Below are 15,000 nucleotides of genomic sequence, written 5' to 3' on the forward strand. Positions count from 1 at the left end.
TAAAGTTGCAATAAAATAACATTCCGACTTTTTTCATATTGCAGAAAGAGTTGTAATATTACAAAATAAAGTTGCAATATAGTGGCGAATTACTTATTCATTATGATCGTAACATTTCGATTTTTTTTCATATTACAGAAATAGTTGTAATATTACAAAATAAAGTTGCAATATAATGGTGAATTACTAACAATTTGATTTATTCATGGAAGTCGTAACATTACGATTTTTTTTTTCATTTTACAGCGAAAGTTTTAATCTTACAAAATAAAGTTGCAATATGTCTAAACACTTATTCATTAAAGTCGTAACATTCAGACTTTTTGCATATTACAGAAAGAGTTGTAATATTACAAAATAAAGTTGCAATATAATGGCGAATTACTAACAATTTTACTTATTCATTGAAGTCGTAACATTACGATTTTTTTTCATATTACAGAGAAAGTTTTAATCTTACAAAATAAAGTTGCAATATAATGTCTAATCACTTATTCATTAAAGTCGTAACATTCCGACTTTTTTCATATTACAGAGTTGTAATATTACAAAATAAAGTTGCAATATAATGTATAATTACATATTTATTATGATCGTAACATTCCGACTTTTTTCATATTACAGAAAGAGTTGGAATATTACAAAATAAAGTTGCAATATAATGTATATCTACATATTTATTATGATCGTAACATTCCGACTTTTTTCATATTACAGAAAGAGTTATAATATTACAAAATAAAGTTGCAATATAATGTATAATTACATATTTATTATGATCGGAACATTCCGACTTTTTTCATATTACAGAAAGAGTTGGAATATTACAAAATAAAGTTGCAATATAATGGCGAATTACTAACAATTTTACTTATTCATTGAAGTCGTAACATTACGATTTTTTTTCATATTACAGTTTTAATCTTACAAAATAAAGTTGCAATAAAATGTCTAATCACTTATTCATTAAAGTCGTAACATTCCGACTTTTTTCATATTACAGAAAGAGTTGTAATATTACAAAATAAAGTTGCAATATAATGGCGAATTACTTATTCATTATGATCGTAACATTTACATTTTTTTTCATATTACAGAAATAGTTGTAACATTACAAAATAAAGTTGCAATATAATGGTGAATTACTAACAATTTGATTTATTCATTGAAGTCATAACATTACGATTTTTTTTCATATTACAGAGAAAGTTTTAATCTTACAAAATAAAGTTGCAATAAAATGTCTAATCACTTAATCACTAAAGTGGTAACTTTCCGACTTTTTTCATATTACAGAAAGAGTTGTAATATTACAAAATAAAGTTGCAATATAATGGCGAATTACTAACAATTTTACTTATTCATTGAAGTCGTAACATTACGATTTTTTTTCATATTTTTAACAATTTTACTTATTCATTAAAGTCGTAACATTCCGACTTTTTCATATTACAGAAATAGTTGTAATATTACAAAATAAAGTTGCAATATAATGGCGAATTACTAACAATTTTACTTATTCATTGAAGTCGTAACATTACGATTTTTTTTCATATTACAGAGACAGTTTTAATCTTTCAAAATAAAGTTGCAATATAATGGCGAATTTCTTATTCATTATGATCGTAACATTTAGATTTTTTTTCATATTACAGAAATAGTTGTAATATTACAAAATAAAGTTGCAATATGATGCGAATTACTAAAAATTGTACTTGTTCATGAAAGTCGTAACATTACAATTTTTTTTTCATATTACAGAAAGAGTTGTGATATTACAAAATAAAGTTGCAACATAATGCCTAATTACTTATTCATTATGGTCGTAACATTCTGACTTTTTTCACATTACAGAAAGAGTTGTAATATTACAAGATAAAATTTCAATATAATGCCTAATTACGAACAATTTTACTTATCCATAGTGGTTGTAACGTTCCAATTTTTTTCGTAATACAAAAAGAGTTGTAATATTACAAGATAAAGTTGCAATGTAATGCCAAATAACTTACTCATTATGTTCGTAACATTACGATTTTTTTTCATACTACAGAAATAAAAGTTTAAGATTGCAAGAAAAAAAAAGAAATGTCATACTTTTGTGATGCTACATTTGTTCAAAAGTTACCATAATAAAATTGTAATGCTGCGAGAAATTATTTTACAGAAGTAAAGTAAGTAAACAACGTAATATTACGAGTAATATAGTATTGTAACTTATATTAAGTGACGTAAATAATGTAATATTACGAGTAATATATCAAGTAACGTAAATAACGTAATATTACGAGCATAAAAAAATTAATGACATTTTATCTCCTTAAAAATCAGACATTTTAACGTGAAAAGATCAAAGAGTAAATTCCCCTCGTAATATTACGTTATTCACGTTACTTAATATTACAACTTTTAAGTAACGTAATATTATAGTATAACAGTTTAATTTTTTTTTAACTATGCACGATATCTCCCAAAAAATCTGACATTTTATCGTGAAAATATCAAAGAGTAAATCATGAACAAAAAGGCAAACATGGTATAACATCGTTACAACAAGTTACGAAGTGTCCAATCATAGAGCTGCTGTGTCTTTACAGACCACTAGGGGGCATATGAGCATGCTGAGATGTGCACTGCAAATATAATATTTACGTGCAATCAAAGAGAAGAGAAAGAAAAACGCAGAAGCCAAGAGTGAGTAAAAATATCTTTTCATTGATATTATGTACAAAATACAAATAAAGTTTATGTACTAAAATGTACACACTCAAATCCCACCACGCCTCGCCAGTGTTTGCATTCAATAAAAACGAAATTCACACTGATTGTATCGTCCATCCATTTTGGAGAAAGAGGAAAATAACGTAGTTGCTTACAGAAATGTAAACATTGGTATGTACAGCACGACATCGGAGGAAGAACATTTGGAGATTTTTGTTTGGTTTCACTCCAAATGTTGAGAATGTGAGCGTTCAGCAGCACCAACGCAAACAACAACGACTATGATGACAAAATCAGCAAATATACTTTTCTACGGTACTAAAATACACACCATGGTGAGGCTCTGGCTGCTACTACGCTAAAGAGTACCCCGAGGCCACATCGACTACGAGCCAATCCAAAAAAAAAGCACCTATAATCTACTACTACTAAAAACACTCGATTTTTTTTTCGTATTTCTCGGAAACAAAAGAAAAAACATTTTTGGGTTGTTTTCCCAAAAATAATAAATAGGTAAGTGCTTTTCGTTTGACAAAAACAAAGTCGTAGAGTTAGACGTCGCGTGAAAAAAGTCGCAATATTTCGCACATTTACGAGAAAAAAAAAAACGACACTCGGCAGCAGATTCGCTATTTGAAGCGTGTAAATGTTGCTGATGATAATTCAAGTCTCACCGACCATTCAAAATCTTTCAATGTAGATGAAAAATACATGAAAGGGAATTATATTATATTATTTATAAATTATATTATATTATTATATTATATTATATATATGAAAATATATATATATTATATATATTTTTTTTAAATATTATATATAAATTATTATATATAAATTATATATAAATTACATATATATATATGTATATATTATACATAATATACTATATAATTATATATTATATTATAATATAATATAATAATAATATATATATATAAATATATATATATATATTATTATATATAATATACTATATAATTATATATTATAATATAATAATATATATATATATAAATATATATAAATTATTATATATAAATTATATTATATATAAATATTATAATTTCATGTGCTTCGATGAAAAGCACATGAAAAATACATTTAATTTTTGCAAATTCTCGCAAAACTGTGCTTATTATTTTCTTATTATAAACTTCTTTCCCACAGCTGTCACCATCCTGAACTCAAACTTATAATAAATAATTCACCCCTATACAATATCCTACCCCAATAACCTACTGTGCAATATTACCCTTCGAGTGCAATACGTCCGACACTGATTGTTATTACTTTATTACTCCAGTAATCTTGTTTTGTTCTGTATATTGTACAGTTTTTTGTGTATTGTTTTGTATATTGTACAGTATTGCTTATTGTTTTTATTGGATAGTAGTCTGTTTATTTCAATTCTTACTTTTTATCTTTATTACTTATGTGATTTATTTTTATTCCATATTTGTTTCCACTACCGCACCTTCAATTGGAGTCCTTAATCTCGTTATATGCAAATATAATGACAATAATGTCTATTATATTCTATTTGCAAAATAATGCGACGTAATTCGTTTTTACTTTTTGCACGTCGTCTACCAAGCTCTTTAATATCATGTCGTTTTTCCCTCGTAAACTTGAAATTTAATTAGCTGATTATTACAGGACAGATTTAAAAAAAATAATAATCAAAAAAACAAAACAATAAAACCAAATTTTGTTTTTTGGCATTTATTTCTTGCAAATTTTTTGCATTATTATGTCTTTTTTATCTTTAAGTTAAAACCTAATTTGAGAAAAATTAATTCAGAGCCTACCAATTCTTGTAATATTCTCATTTCTGTATGATACAGTAGGGAAGGGATTCATATGGATCTCGCGTGAGAATAAGGTTCGCAATTCGGGCTGCTGAAAATAATGGAAAGCGCCACTGTTCATAGCAACTGACGCTGTGGTCAAAGTTGGAATAACCACAAATAACCATTCTAAAGTGGATAGTGCACCGCCTCTTCAATTTGTCACGTTTCATGTGTCAGGTAGACCGCGACAAACGGGGCCATTTGAACCCCCTTCTTACTGTATATAAATATATAGCTCTTACATCAAATGAGGTTCCACAATTCCCGCAACTTGCGCCCATGTTTTCGTAAAATTTTAATTACGTAAAGCACTATCGTAAACTCTGAAAATTATGCTTTTTTTTAGCCAGATAAAACAAATTGTTCAGTATAAAATGAGGTCTATGCGACGTGTTACTTTCCCCCCGGTAAAATTGCAGTTTCATTTATTCAGAACAAAATAAAGTCTTGCAAATTCTCTATGAAATAGCAACTTAATCTGCTAATTATAAATGGAGGTTTGCAGATTTTTAAACAACACTGCGGCTTTTTATTTTTTTAGCGTAATTGCAACATATTTTGCGCAATATGACTTTTTTTTGCAATCGAATCCTCGTAACAATCTTTCTCGTACAAACGTTACGACTCGTTTCGCAAATCCTCGCAATGTTTCGCCTTTGTTTTCGGAAAATCGCAACTGTATTGGCGCAAAAATACGGCAATAGCATTTTTCACATGTGAAATTCTAACACAAATTGTGTCTTTATTTCGTTCATGAATTGCAGCTTTCTTTGTTCAAAATATATTACCGTATTTTCTGGACCATAGGGCGCACCGGATTATAAGGCGCACTGCCATCAAGCGGTGCGGCTTCAAAGTCGTACTAAAAACATTTTGCCCGATTTTTGAGGGCCGTGTGTGATGTTCTTTATTTTCAATGGAACATTTAAGGTTTTGGTGTTGTTTACTGGCATCATATTGCAGTCTACACATATCTCTTATTTGTGACTGCCATCTACTGGTCACACTTATCATTACACCATGTACCAAGTAAAATTGCTACGAGGTCAGTCAGCACAACCAGAATTATTCCGTACATTAGGCACTGTCGAGTTTTGAGAAAATGAAAGGATTTTAAGTGCGCCTTAAAGTCCGAAAAATATGCAATATATATATACATAATATATATAATAAAATACAACAAAAATATTAAATATTTTTTCTCGTAAAATATAATTTTTTACACAATATCAACTTAAGTCTGGCAAATTCTCTAGACTTAATACGTCTTATCGTGTTTTGTAGCCCAGTACTCTTTTGTCTCAGCAGCCAAATCATTTTAGCCAGGAAGTTTTCTTACGTTAAATGTGGAAAATGGCCGATTCATTTACGACAAATCTAACAAATGAGAGAACGTGATGACTTCATTTGAAAACTTCGTATATTTCCTCTTGTGGTTGAAATATGGTGAAAAGGAGAGGAAAAATGAGTAGTGATTACTATTATTATTATTATTATTAAAAGTGTAATTGTTGAGGGTTTCGTCCGCAGTATGTGTGACTGCCATCTACTGGTCACACTTATCAATACACCATTACCAAGTAAAATTGCTACGAGGTTGGTAAGCACAACCAGAATTATTCCGTACATTAGGCACTGTCGAGTTTTGAGAAAATGAAAGGATTTTAAGTGCGCCTTAAAGTCCGAAAAATATGCAATATATATATATAATAAAATACAACAAAAATATTAAATATTTTTTCTCGTAAAATAAATTTTTTTTGGCACAATATCAACTTAAGTCTGGCAAATTCTCTCGATTGAATACGTTTTGTTATCGTGTTTTGTAGCCCCGAGTACTCTTTTGTCTCAGCAGCCAAATCATTTTAGCCAGGAAGTTTTCTTACGTTAAATGTGGAAAATGGCCGATTCATTTACGACAAATCTAACAAATGAGAGAACGTGATGGCTTCATTTGAAAACTTCGTATATTTCCTCTTGTGGTTGAAATATGGTGAAAAGGAGAGGAAAAATGAGTAGTGATTACTATTATTATTATTATTATTAAAAGTGTAATTGTTGAGGGTTTCGTCTGCAGTATGTGTGACTGCCATCTACTGGTCACACTTATCATTACACCATGTACCAAGGAAAATTGCTATGAGGTCGGTAAGCACAACCAGAATTATTCCGTACATTAGGTACTGTCCAGTTTTGAGAAAATGAAAGGATTTTAAGTGCGCCTTAAAGTCCGAAAAATATGGAATATATATATATAATAAAATACAACAAAAATATTAAATATTTTTTCTCGTAAAATAATTTTTTTTGGCACAATATCAACTTAAGTCTGGCAAATTCTCGCGACTTAATACGTCTTATCGTGTTTTGTAGCCCAGAGTACTCTTTTGTTTCAGCAGCCAAATCATTTTAGCCAGGAAGTTTTCTTACGTTAAATGTGGAAAATGGCCGATTCATTTACGACAAATCTAACAAATGAGAGAACGTGATGACTTCATTTGAAGACTTCGTATATTTCCTCTTGTGGTTGAAATATGGTGAAAAGGAGAGGAAAAATGAGTGGTGATTATTACTATTATTATTATTAAAAGTGTAATTGTTGAGGGTTCCGTCCGCAGTTTGGAGATAATAAAAAAAAAATCCAGTTTTTAGACCAACTTGGTGGCGTCTCTTTTGCTGATGAGGACCTCCAGCAGCCTCAGCTTGGCTTTGATGTGTTTGTACTCGTTGTAGTCCACTGCCAGCGGGGAACGGTCCTCCTTCTGGACGGTCCTGGGGACGGAGAACGTGAGCGAAAACCCGTTATTCGAGGAAAAAGTCGTAACGCTGTTTAAAAAACCTTGCATTACCTTCCATTTTGCCGAAAGAACTGCTCTTCAAATTCTTTGAGGGTTTTGCGGATTCTCTTCTTCTCCTCCCGGGCCTCCTGGAGTTGTTTCACCAGTTCTTGCCTACATGTCGTAAAAACACGTTGTTATATTTGTTGGCATTACATAAAGAGGACAAAGATGACATTTTACGTTAAAAAAAAGGTCAGAATAAATTTGTAATAATTATGAATTTACGCAGCAGAAATTAATCTGGGTGGTTTTTTAAATAAATACGATAACATTTTATTCTTGTCGCTTCATTTGCAGTCACAAATTATTTTTAAATTTAGATCAGGTTACTTTTTGCAGACGGTGGCTGTTTACGACCCCCGTCCCTTAGAAACAGCTGTTGCCATGTAATCAGGGAAAGTCTAAATAAAAGACGGGGGGGGGGTACAATCTTTCGCCAGAGCGTGGTGGGACTGTACAAAGAGTACAGTCCAGATGTTTCAACTCAAATTGAGCCAAATTGAATTATGTCTCGGTTTAATTCTTTGCTTCTTGTCTTGTTTATTAGATGTCATCAGTGTTTGAACCTGACAAAGTCTAAGGTCATTGTGTTTTTGAAACTGCACCAATTTCCTCAACTTGAAGTGTTTTGTCCAGAGGATTATTTGTGATTTGTACGTTTTCAGAATGTGCTTGTTCTATTTTTGGCCAAAGTAAAACAAAGAAAACAACCTGGAGTTGTTTTTATTTTGAAGTTATCATGCCATGATTTTACCATAGATTTTCCTCCATGCGGCCCCCGAGCTAAAATGAGTTTGACACCCCTGTCGTAAGGTTTCAGCATTTTGAATATAATTTACTTCCATTCATCCATTTTCTACCACTTGTCCCTTTTGGGTACTCGTTTATTGCAATACTTCCCCCTCTTTTCTGACAAATTTGCATCATTTTACAGCGGAATTCTGATAGTTGTGGGGCGGCATAGCTCGGTTGGTTGAGTGGCCGTGCCAGCAACTTGAGAGTTCCAGGTTCGATCCCCGCTTCCGCCATCCGAGTCACTGCCGTTGTGTCCTTGGGCAAGACACTTCACCCACCTGCTCCCAGTGCCACCCACACTGGTTTAAATGTAACTCAGATATTGGGTTTCACTATGTAAAAGCGCTTTGAGTCACTAGAGAAAAGCGCTATATAAATATACTTTACGCTTTTGTCTCATAGAATTACAACGTTATCAGTTTACTGTGAATTTAGGTCGTTTTGAAATGATCCATCCATTTTCTACCGCTTGTCCCTTTCGGGGTCGCGGGGGCTGCTGGAGCCTATCTCAGCTGCATTCGGGCGGAAGGCGGGGTACACCCTGGACAAGTCGCCATCTTATCTACAATTTGATTAGTCAATTCTTACGAATAATTCTAAAAAGTCAAGGACGAGGTCTTTGTTGAAAAAACCAAACACTTTAGTAGCTTATTTCCTGTAAGTTATGACTAAAATCGCATATGTTACACCATTTTTTGGTGACAAAGATTCATATGGCCCCATTGCTTGGTGGATCTCGTGTGAGAGGAAGAGGGGTGGGTTAATCATTTTGCAGTGCAGTCTGCTAAAAGCATAGCAACTGATGCTGTGGTCAAAGTGGAAACATTTTAAGATCATCAGAACTTTTGTCACGTTTCACGTGTCAGGTAAACAGCAATGAATGGGGCCGCATGAATCCCCTACTAGATAGAAATGAGGGTCTCACAAATTCAGTTTTTTTGGGGGTTAAATCTCCTGCTTACGTGGTGGCCGAGTGCAGGTTGGACAGTCGCATGTCGGTGGTGGCGTTGATAGAAGGACAAAGTTCGTCCACGGGGGAAATGAAACCGTCCACTTCCTGCTCCGCGTGACCCGGGAAGTTGAGCACGTTCAGGTCGGGCCTGGCGGTGACGGAGAACTGCGTCTTGGCATCGCCCTCGTCTTCGGATCCCTCTTCTTCCTCCTGCGGGAGTAAGACGGCGGTTTAGAAGGTGGAGCAGACTGGTGGAGGCACGGATTAGTGGTCACTGATCATCTTTTATTGGGACGTCAAACTTGTTAGTACGAGTGGATTAAAGAGTTACTGTGCTCAATCACGCAGAATATTGTAGGACATTTGATGGATTTACAATACTTGGGGTAAAATCTCAGTGGGAAACTAATGCTAACAATCCGTAAAAGCTAAAAATAACACATTTGTAAAGGATGTGATTACAATTTGCAGGTTTCTGTTTTTTTGTATTATTATCTATCTAAAACAACACAACATTGTTTCACCATTTAAAAAAAGCGCGTTTCTTCAAATGTTGCAAATATTTGCCCTTTTAGTAAATAATTTTTATAATAGTACAATCGAGGATAAAGAAAGTCGTAACTTTACGAAGAAAATTCTGCTAGCTAGCTATCTAAAACCACACAATATTGTTTCACGATTTAAAAAAAGCATGTTTCTTCAAATGTTGTGAATATTTGCCCTTTTAGTAAATATTTTTTATAATTGTGTGATCGAGGATAAAGAAAATCGTAACTATACGAATACATTTTTGCTAGCTAGCTTTCTAAAACAACACAACATTGTTTCACCATTAATAAAAAAAACTTGTTTCTTCAAATGTTGTGAATATTTGCTCTTTTAGTAAATCCTTTTTATAATAGTATAATCGAGGATAAAGAAAGTCGTACCTTTACGAAGAAAATTTTGCTAGCTAGCTATCTAAAACCACACAATATTGTTTCACGAGTTAAAAAAAGCGTGTTTCTTCAAATGTTGTGAATATTTGCCCTTTTAGTAAATATTTTTTATAATAGTGTAATCGAGGATAAAGAAAATCGTAACTTTACGAATAAATTTTTGCTAGCTAGCTATCTAAAACAACACAACATTGTTTCACGATTTAAAAAAAGTGTGTTTCTTCAAATGTTGTGAATATTTGCCCTTTTAGTAAATATTTTCTATAATAGTGTAATCGAGGATAAAGAAAATCGTAACTTTACGAAGAAAATTTTGCTAGATAGCTATCTAAAACAACACAACATTGTTTCACCATTAAAAAAAAACGGGTTTCTTCAAATGTTGTGAATATCTGCCCTTTTAGTAAATATTTTTTATAATAGTATAATCGAGGATAAAGAAAATCGAAACTTTACGAAGAAATTTTTGCTAGCTAGCTATCTAAAACAACACAACATTGTTTCACCATTAATAAAAAAAACTTGTTTCTTCAAATGTTGTGAATATTTGTTCTTTTAGTAAATCATTTTTATAATAGTATAATGGAGGATAAAGAAAGTCGTAACTTTACGAAGAAAATTTTGCTAGCTAGCTATTTAAAACAACACAACATTGTTTCACGATTAAAAAAAAACGTGTTTCTTCAAATGTTGTGAATATTTGCCCTTTTATTAAATATTTGTTATAATAGTGTAATCGAGGATAAAGAAAATCGTAACTTTACGAAGAAAATTTTGCTAGCTAGCTATCTAAAACAACACAACATTGTTTCACCATTTAAAAAAAGCGTGTTTCTTCAAATGTTGTGAATATTTGCCCTTTTAGTAAATATTTTTTATAATAGTGTAATCGAGGATAAAGAAAATCGTAACTTGACAAAGAAAATTTTGCTAGCTAGCTATCTAAAACAACACAACATTGTTTCACCATTAATAAAAAAAACTTGTTTCTTCAAATGTTGTGATTATTTGCTCTTTTAGTAAATCCTTTTTATAATAGTATAATCGAGGATAAAGAAAGTCGTACCTTTACGAAGAAAATTTTGCTAGCTAGCTATTTAAAACAACACAACATTGTTTCACGATTTAAAAAAAACGTGTTTCTTCAAATGTTGTGAATATTTGCCCTTTTATTAAATATCTTTTATAATAGTGTAATCGAGGATAAAGAAAATCGTAACTTTACGAAGAAATTTTTGCTAGCTAGCTATCTAAAACAACACAACATTGTTTCACCATTAAAAAAAAACGTGTTTCTTCAAATGTTGTGAATATTTGCCCTTTTAGTAAATATTTTTTATAACAGTGTAATCGAGGATAAAGAAAATCGTAACTTTACGAAGAAATTTTTGCTAGCTAGCTATCTAAAACAACACAACATTGTTTCAACATTAATAAAAAAAACTTGTTTCTTTAAATGTTGCGAATATTTGCTCTTTTAGTAAATAATTTTTATAATAGTATAATCGAGGATAAAGAAAGTCGTACCTTTACGAAGAAAATTTTGCTAGCTAGCTATTTAAAACAACACAACATTGTTTCACGATTAAAAAAAAACGTGTTTCTTCAAATGTTGTGAATATTTGCCCTTTTATTAAATATTTGTTATAATAGTGTAATCGAGGATAAAGAAAATCGTAACTTTACGAAGAAATTTTTGCTAGCCAGCTATCTAAAACAACACAACATTGTTTCACGATTTAAAAAATAGCGTGTTTCTTCAAATGTTGTGAATATTTGCCCTTTTAGTAAATATTTTTTTATAATAGTGTAATCGAGGATAAAGAAAATCGTAACTTTACGAAGAAAATTTTGCTAGCAAGCTATCTAAAACAACACAACATAGTTTCACCATTCTTCAAATGTTGTGAATATTTGTTCTTTTAGTAAATCATTTTTATAATAGTATAATGGAGGATAAAGAAAGTCGTAACTTTACGAAGAAAATTTTTCTAGCTGGCTATTTAAAACAACACAACATTGTTTCACGATTTTAAAAAAGCGTGTTTCTTCAAATGTTGTGAATATTTGCCCTTTTAGTAAATCCTTTTTATAATAGTATAATCGAGGATAAAGGAAGTCGTAACTTTACGAAGAAAATTTTGCTAGCTAGCTATCTAAAACAACACAACATTGTTTCACCATTAATAAAAAAAACGTGTTTCTTCAAATGTTGTGACTATTTGCCCTTTTAGTAAATCATTTTTATTATAGTATAATCGAGGATAAAGAAAGTCGTAACTTTACGAAGAAAATTTTGCTAGCTAGCTATTTAAAACAACACAACATTGTTTCACGATTTAAAAAAAGCATGTTTCTTCAAATGTTGTGAATATTTGCCATTTTAGTAAATATTTTTTATAATAGTATAATCGAGGATAAAGAAAATCGTAACTTTACGAATAAATTTTTGCTAGCTAGCTATCTAAAACAACACAACATTGTTTCACCATTAATAAAAAAAACTTGTTTCTTCAAATGTCGTGAATATTTGCCATTTTAGTAAATATTTTTTATAATAGTGTAATCGAGGAATAAGAAAATCGTAACTTTACGAAGAAAATTTTGCTAGCTAGCTATCTAAAACAACACAACATTGTTTCACCATTAATAAAAAAAACGTGTTTCTTCAAATGTTGTGACTATTTGCCCTTTTAGTAAATATTTTTTATAATAGTATAATCGAGGATAAAGAAAATCGTAACTTTACGAAGAAATTTTTGCTAGCTAGCTATCTAAAACAACACAAAATTGTTTCACCATTCTTCAAATTTTGTGAATATTTGCCCTTTTAGTAAATATTTTTTATAATAGTATAATCGAGGATAAAGAAAGTCGTAACTTTACGAAGAAAATTTTGCTAGCTAGCTATCTAAAACAACACAACATTGTTTCACCATTAAAAAAAAAAGTTTTTCTTCAAATGTTATGAATATTTGCCCTTTTAGTAAATCATTTTTATAATAGTATAATCGAGGATAAATAAAGTCGTAACTTTACGAAGAAAATTTTGCTAGCTAGCTATCTAAAACAACACAACATTGTTTCACCATTCTTCAAATGTTGTGAATATTTGCCCTTTTAGTAAATATTTTTTTATAATACTATAATCGAGGATAAAGAAAGTCGTGCGAGTTGTCCATTAGGTGAGAACATGTTAGTACAATCTCCCAAAACCATGGCAACCACAACCACAACAACAACAACAAGAACCGGGAAAGCCAAAAGCAACCAGAAAGTCACAGCAATCCTTTCACCCACAAGCTTATTAATGATCAAACATTTCTAAGTGATGCTAGAAGGCAGGCAGCCGTCCATTTTCTTTTTAAAGGCTTGTTTGCTCGGGCACAAATCAAAATGGCGGGGGTATGATTACGGGAGAAGCAGCGGCAACAGCGGCTCTTCACCTTGACGTCGTCGAAGAAGAGTGCGGTTTCGCCCTCGATAATGGGCTGGAGGAGGGGGCCTCGACGCTTGCTGGAGGGCGAGCCCTGCGGTGACGTTGAGAAGCAGCCGTTAGCCGGCGGTAAAGGTCACGGCTCGGCCGCGGAGACGCCGGAATGACATCATTTTTTTTTAATGAGAAGATTCCATGGTGCCGCAGAGACGAGGAATGCTTATCTTGTTGGGAGTAAGGCAACACCACACATACTTACTGTAGTCTGGCAGATATTACATGGAATGCTCTTCCACAGGTTGAAGACGTTATAGTCAACAACAGATGAGCTTAATTGACTTTTTAGCTGCTTTGCTCAGCTAAAATTCATCATTAAAATCTCTAATAAAAGTTTACTCTTGGAATTAGCATTTGTTATTATATTGACACAATATCAAATAAAATAATAGTAATTAATTAATTAAATACAATTAAATACAAAATATATAAATTAAATACAAATACCAAATATATATATATATATGTATATTATATTATAATATATATATTACGATTATTATCATTACCTATATATAATTACTCTAGCTGTAAAAAATTTTTTTTTTTAAATAAAACATAATAATTAACTAATATTCATATTATTTAGGAAAAACCCTTGTTACAGCTAAACGTAGTAATAACAATGACAATATTTATTTTAATAATTGCAATCATAATGACATTTTTGTGGTAATATAAATTGACAGAGCCAACAAAATTATGCATGTTAATAATTTTCAACCATAGTGAAAATATCGCAGTCATACCAATTGAAATTTCCAAAACACTAGTAAATATAATAACTGGAAAATATTAATAGTACTAATATGAAATAAATGATGATAAAGCAATATATTTTTTAGCGACCATCTACAAACTTTGTTTTATCGTAAACCATATTTTGGAACTTAAGTGGGGGCTCCATAAAAAAGGATGAATAAAAAATTTAAATTATATACCGGTAATATAAAACGTAATAATTATAGAATATAAAATGTATCAATAATAATGACAAATAAAAAAAATAAAAAAATTATTACTAATATTATTTTAGCTGCAAGAAAACACATTTTCCGAAATAATCATGAAACATAATTATTTACTAAAATGTATATTATTTAGTTTTCTTAAGCTAAAAAAAGTTGTTTTTTTCTAAAATCATTTTTCAATAATAATGAAAATATTGCAGTAATATAAATTTACATTTCCAACATAGTATTAAATAACATAACTCAAAAATATTATTAACAGCAATAATAAAGAAATTATAATAAATCCATCTCTTTGGACTGACTAACCCTAACTCTAAACCGTAATATAAATTGACATATCCGACAATAACGATATATATTTTAATAATTTCAACCATAATGAAATATTGTAGTAAAATAAATTGACATAGCCAACAATAACAATATATATGTAA

The 15,000-nt window shown here is 30.9% G+C and overlaps 1 protein-coding gene across 6 annotated transcripts in view; it reads right to left on the minus strand.

The window, feature by feature from the left end:
• Positions 1 to 3,846: 3,846 nt before the first annotated feature.
• Positions 3,847 to 15,000, minus strand: part of fam13a (family with sequence similarity 13 member A) — a 183,306-nt gene continuing 172,152 nt past the window's right edge. For 5 of the 6 annotated variants that reach the window (XM_062032615.1, XM_062032614.1, XM_062032613.1 and 2 more), the window contains 4 exons: positions 13,546 to 13,629; positions 9,172 to 9,371; positions 7,424 to 7,525; positions 3,847 to 7,346 (listed from right to left, as the gene is read on the minus strand). In XM_062032615.1, the coding sequence (XP_061888599.1) occupies positions 7,223 to 7,346; positions 7,424 to 7,525; positions 9,172 to 9,371; positions 13,546 to 13,629 (510 nt within the window). In that variant the 3' untranslated portion in view covers positions 3,847 to 7,222. The remainder of the gene's footprint in view (positions 7,347 to 7,423; positions 7,526 to 9,171; positions 9,372 to 13,545; positions 13,630 to 15,000) is intronic. The other variant, XM_062032616.1, reaches the window with a different exon arrangement.

The sequence above is a fragment of the Entelurus aequoreus genome, linkage group LG22 (assembly GCF_033978785.1).
Source record: "Entelurus aequoreus isolate RoL-2023_Sb linkage group LG22, RoL_Eaeq_v1.1, whole genome shotgun sequence".
NCBI classification, from domain to species: domain Eukaryota; kingdom Metazoa; phylum Chordata; class Actinopteri; order Syngnathiformes; family Syngnathidae; genus Entelurus; species Entelurus aequoreus.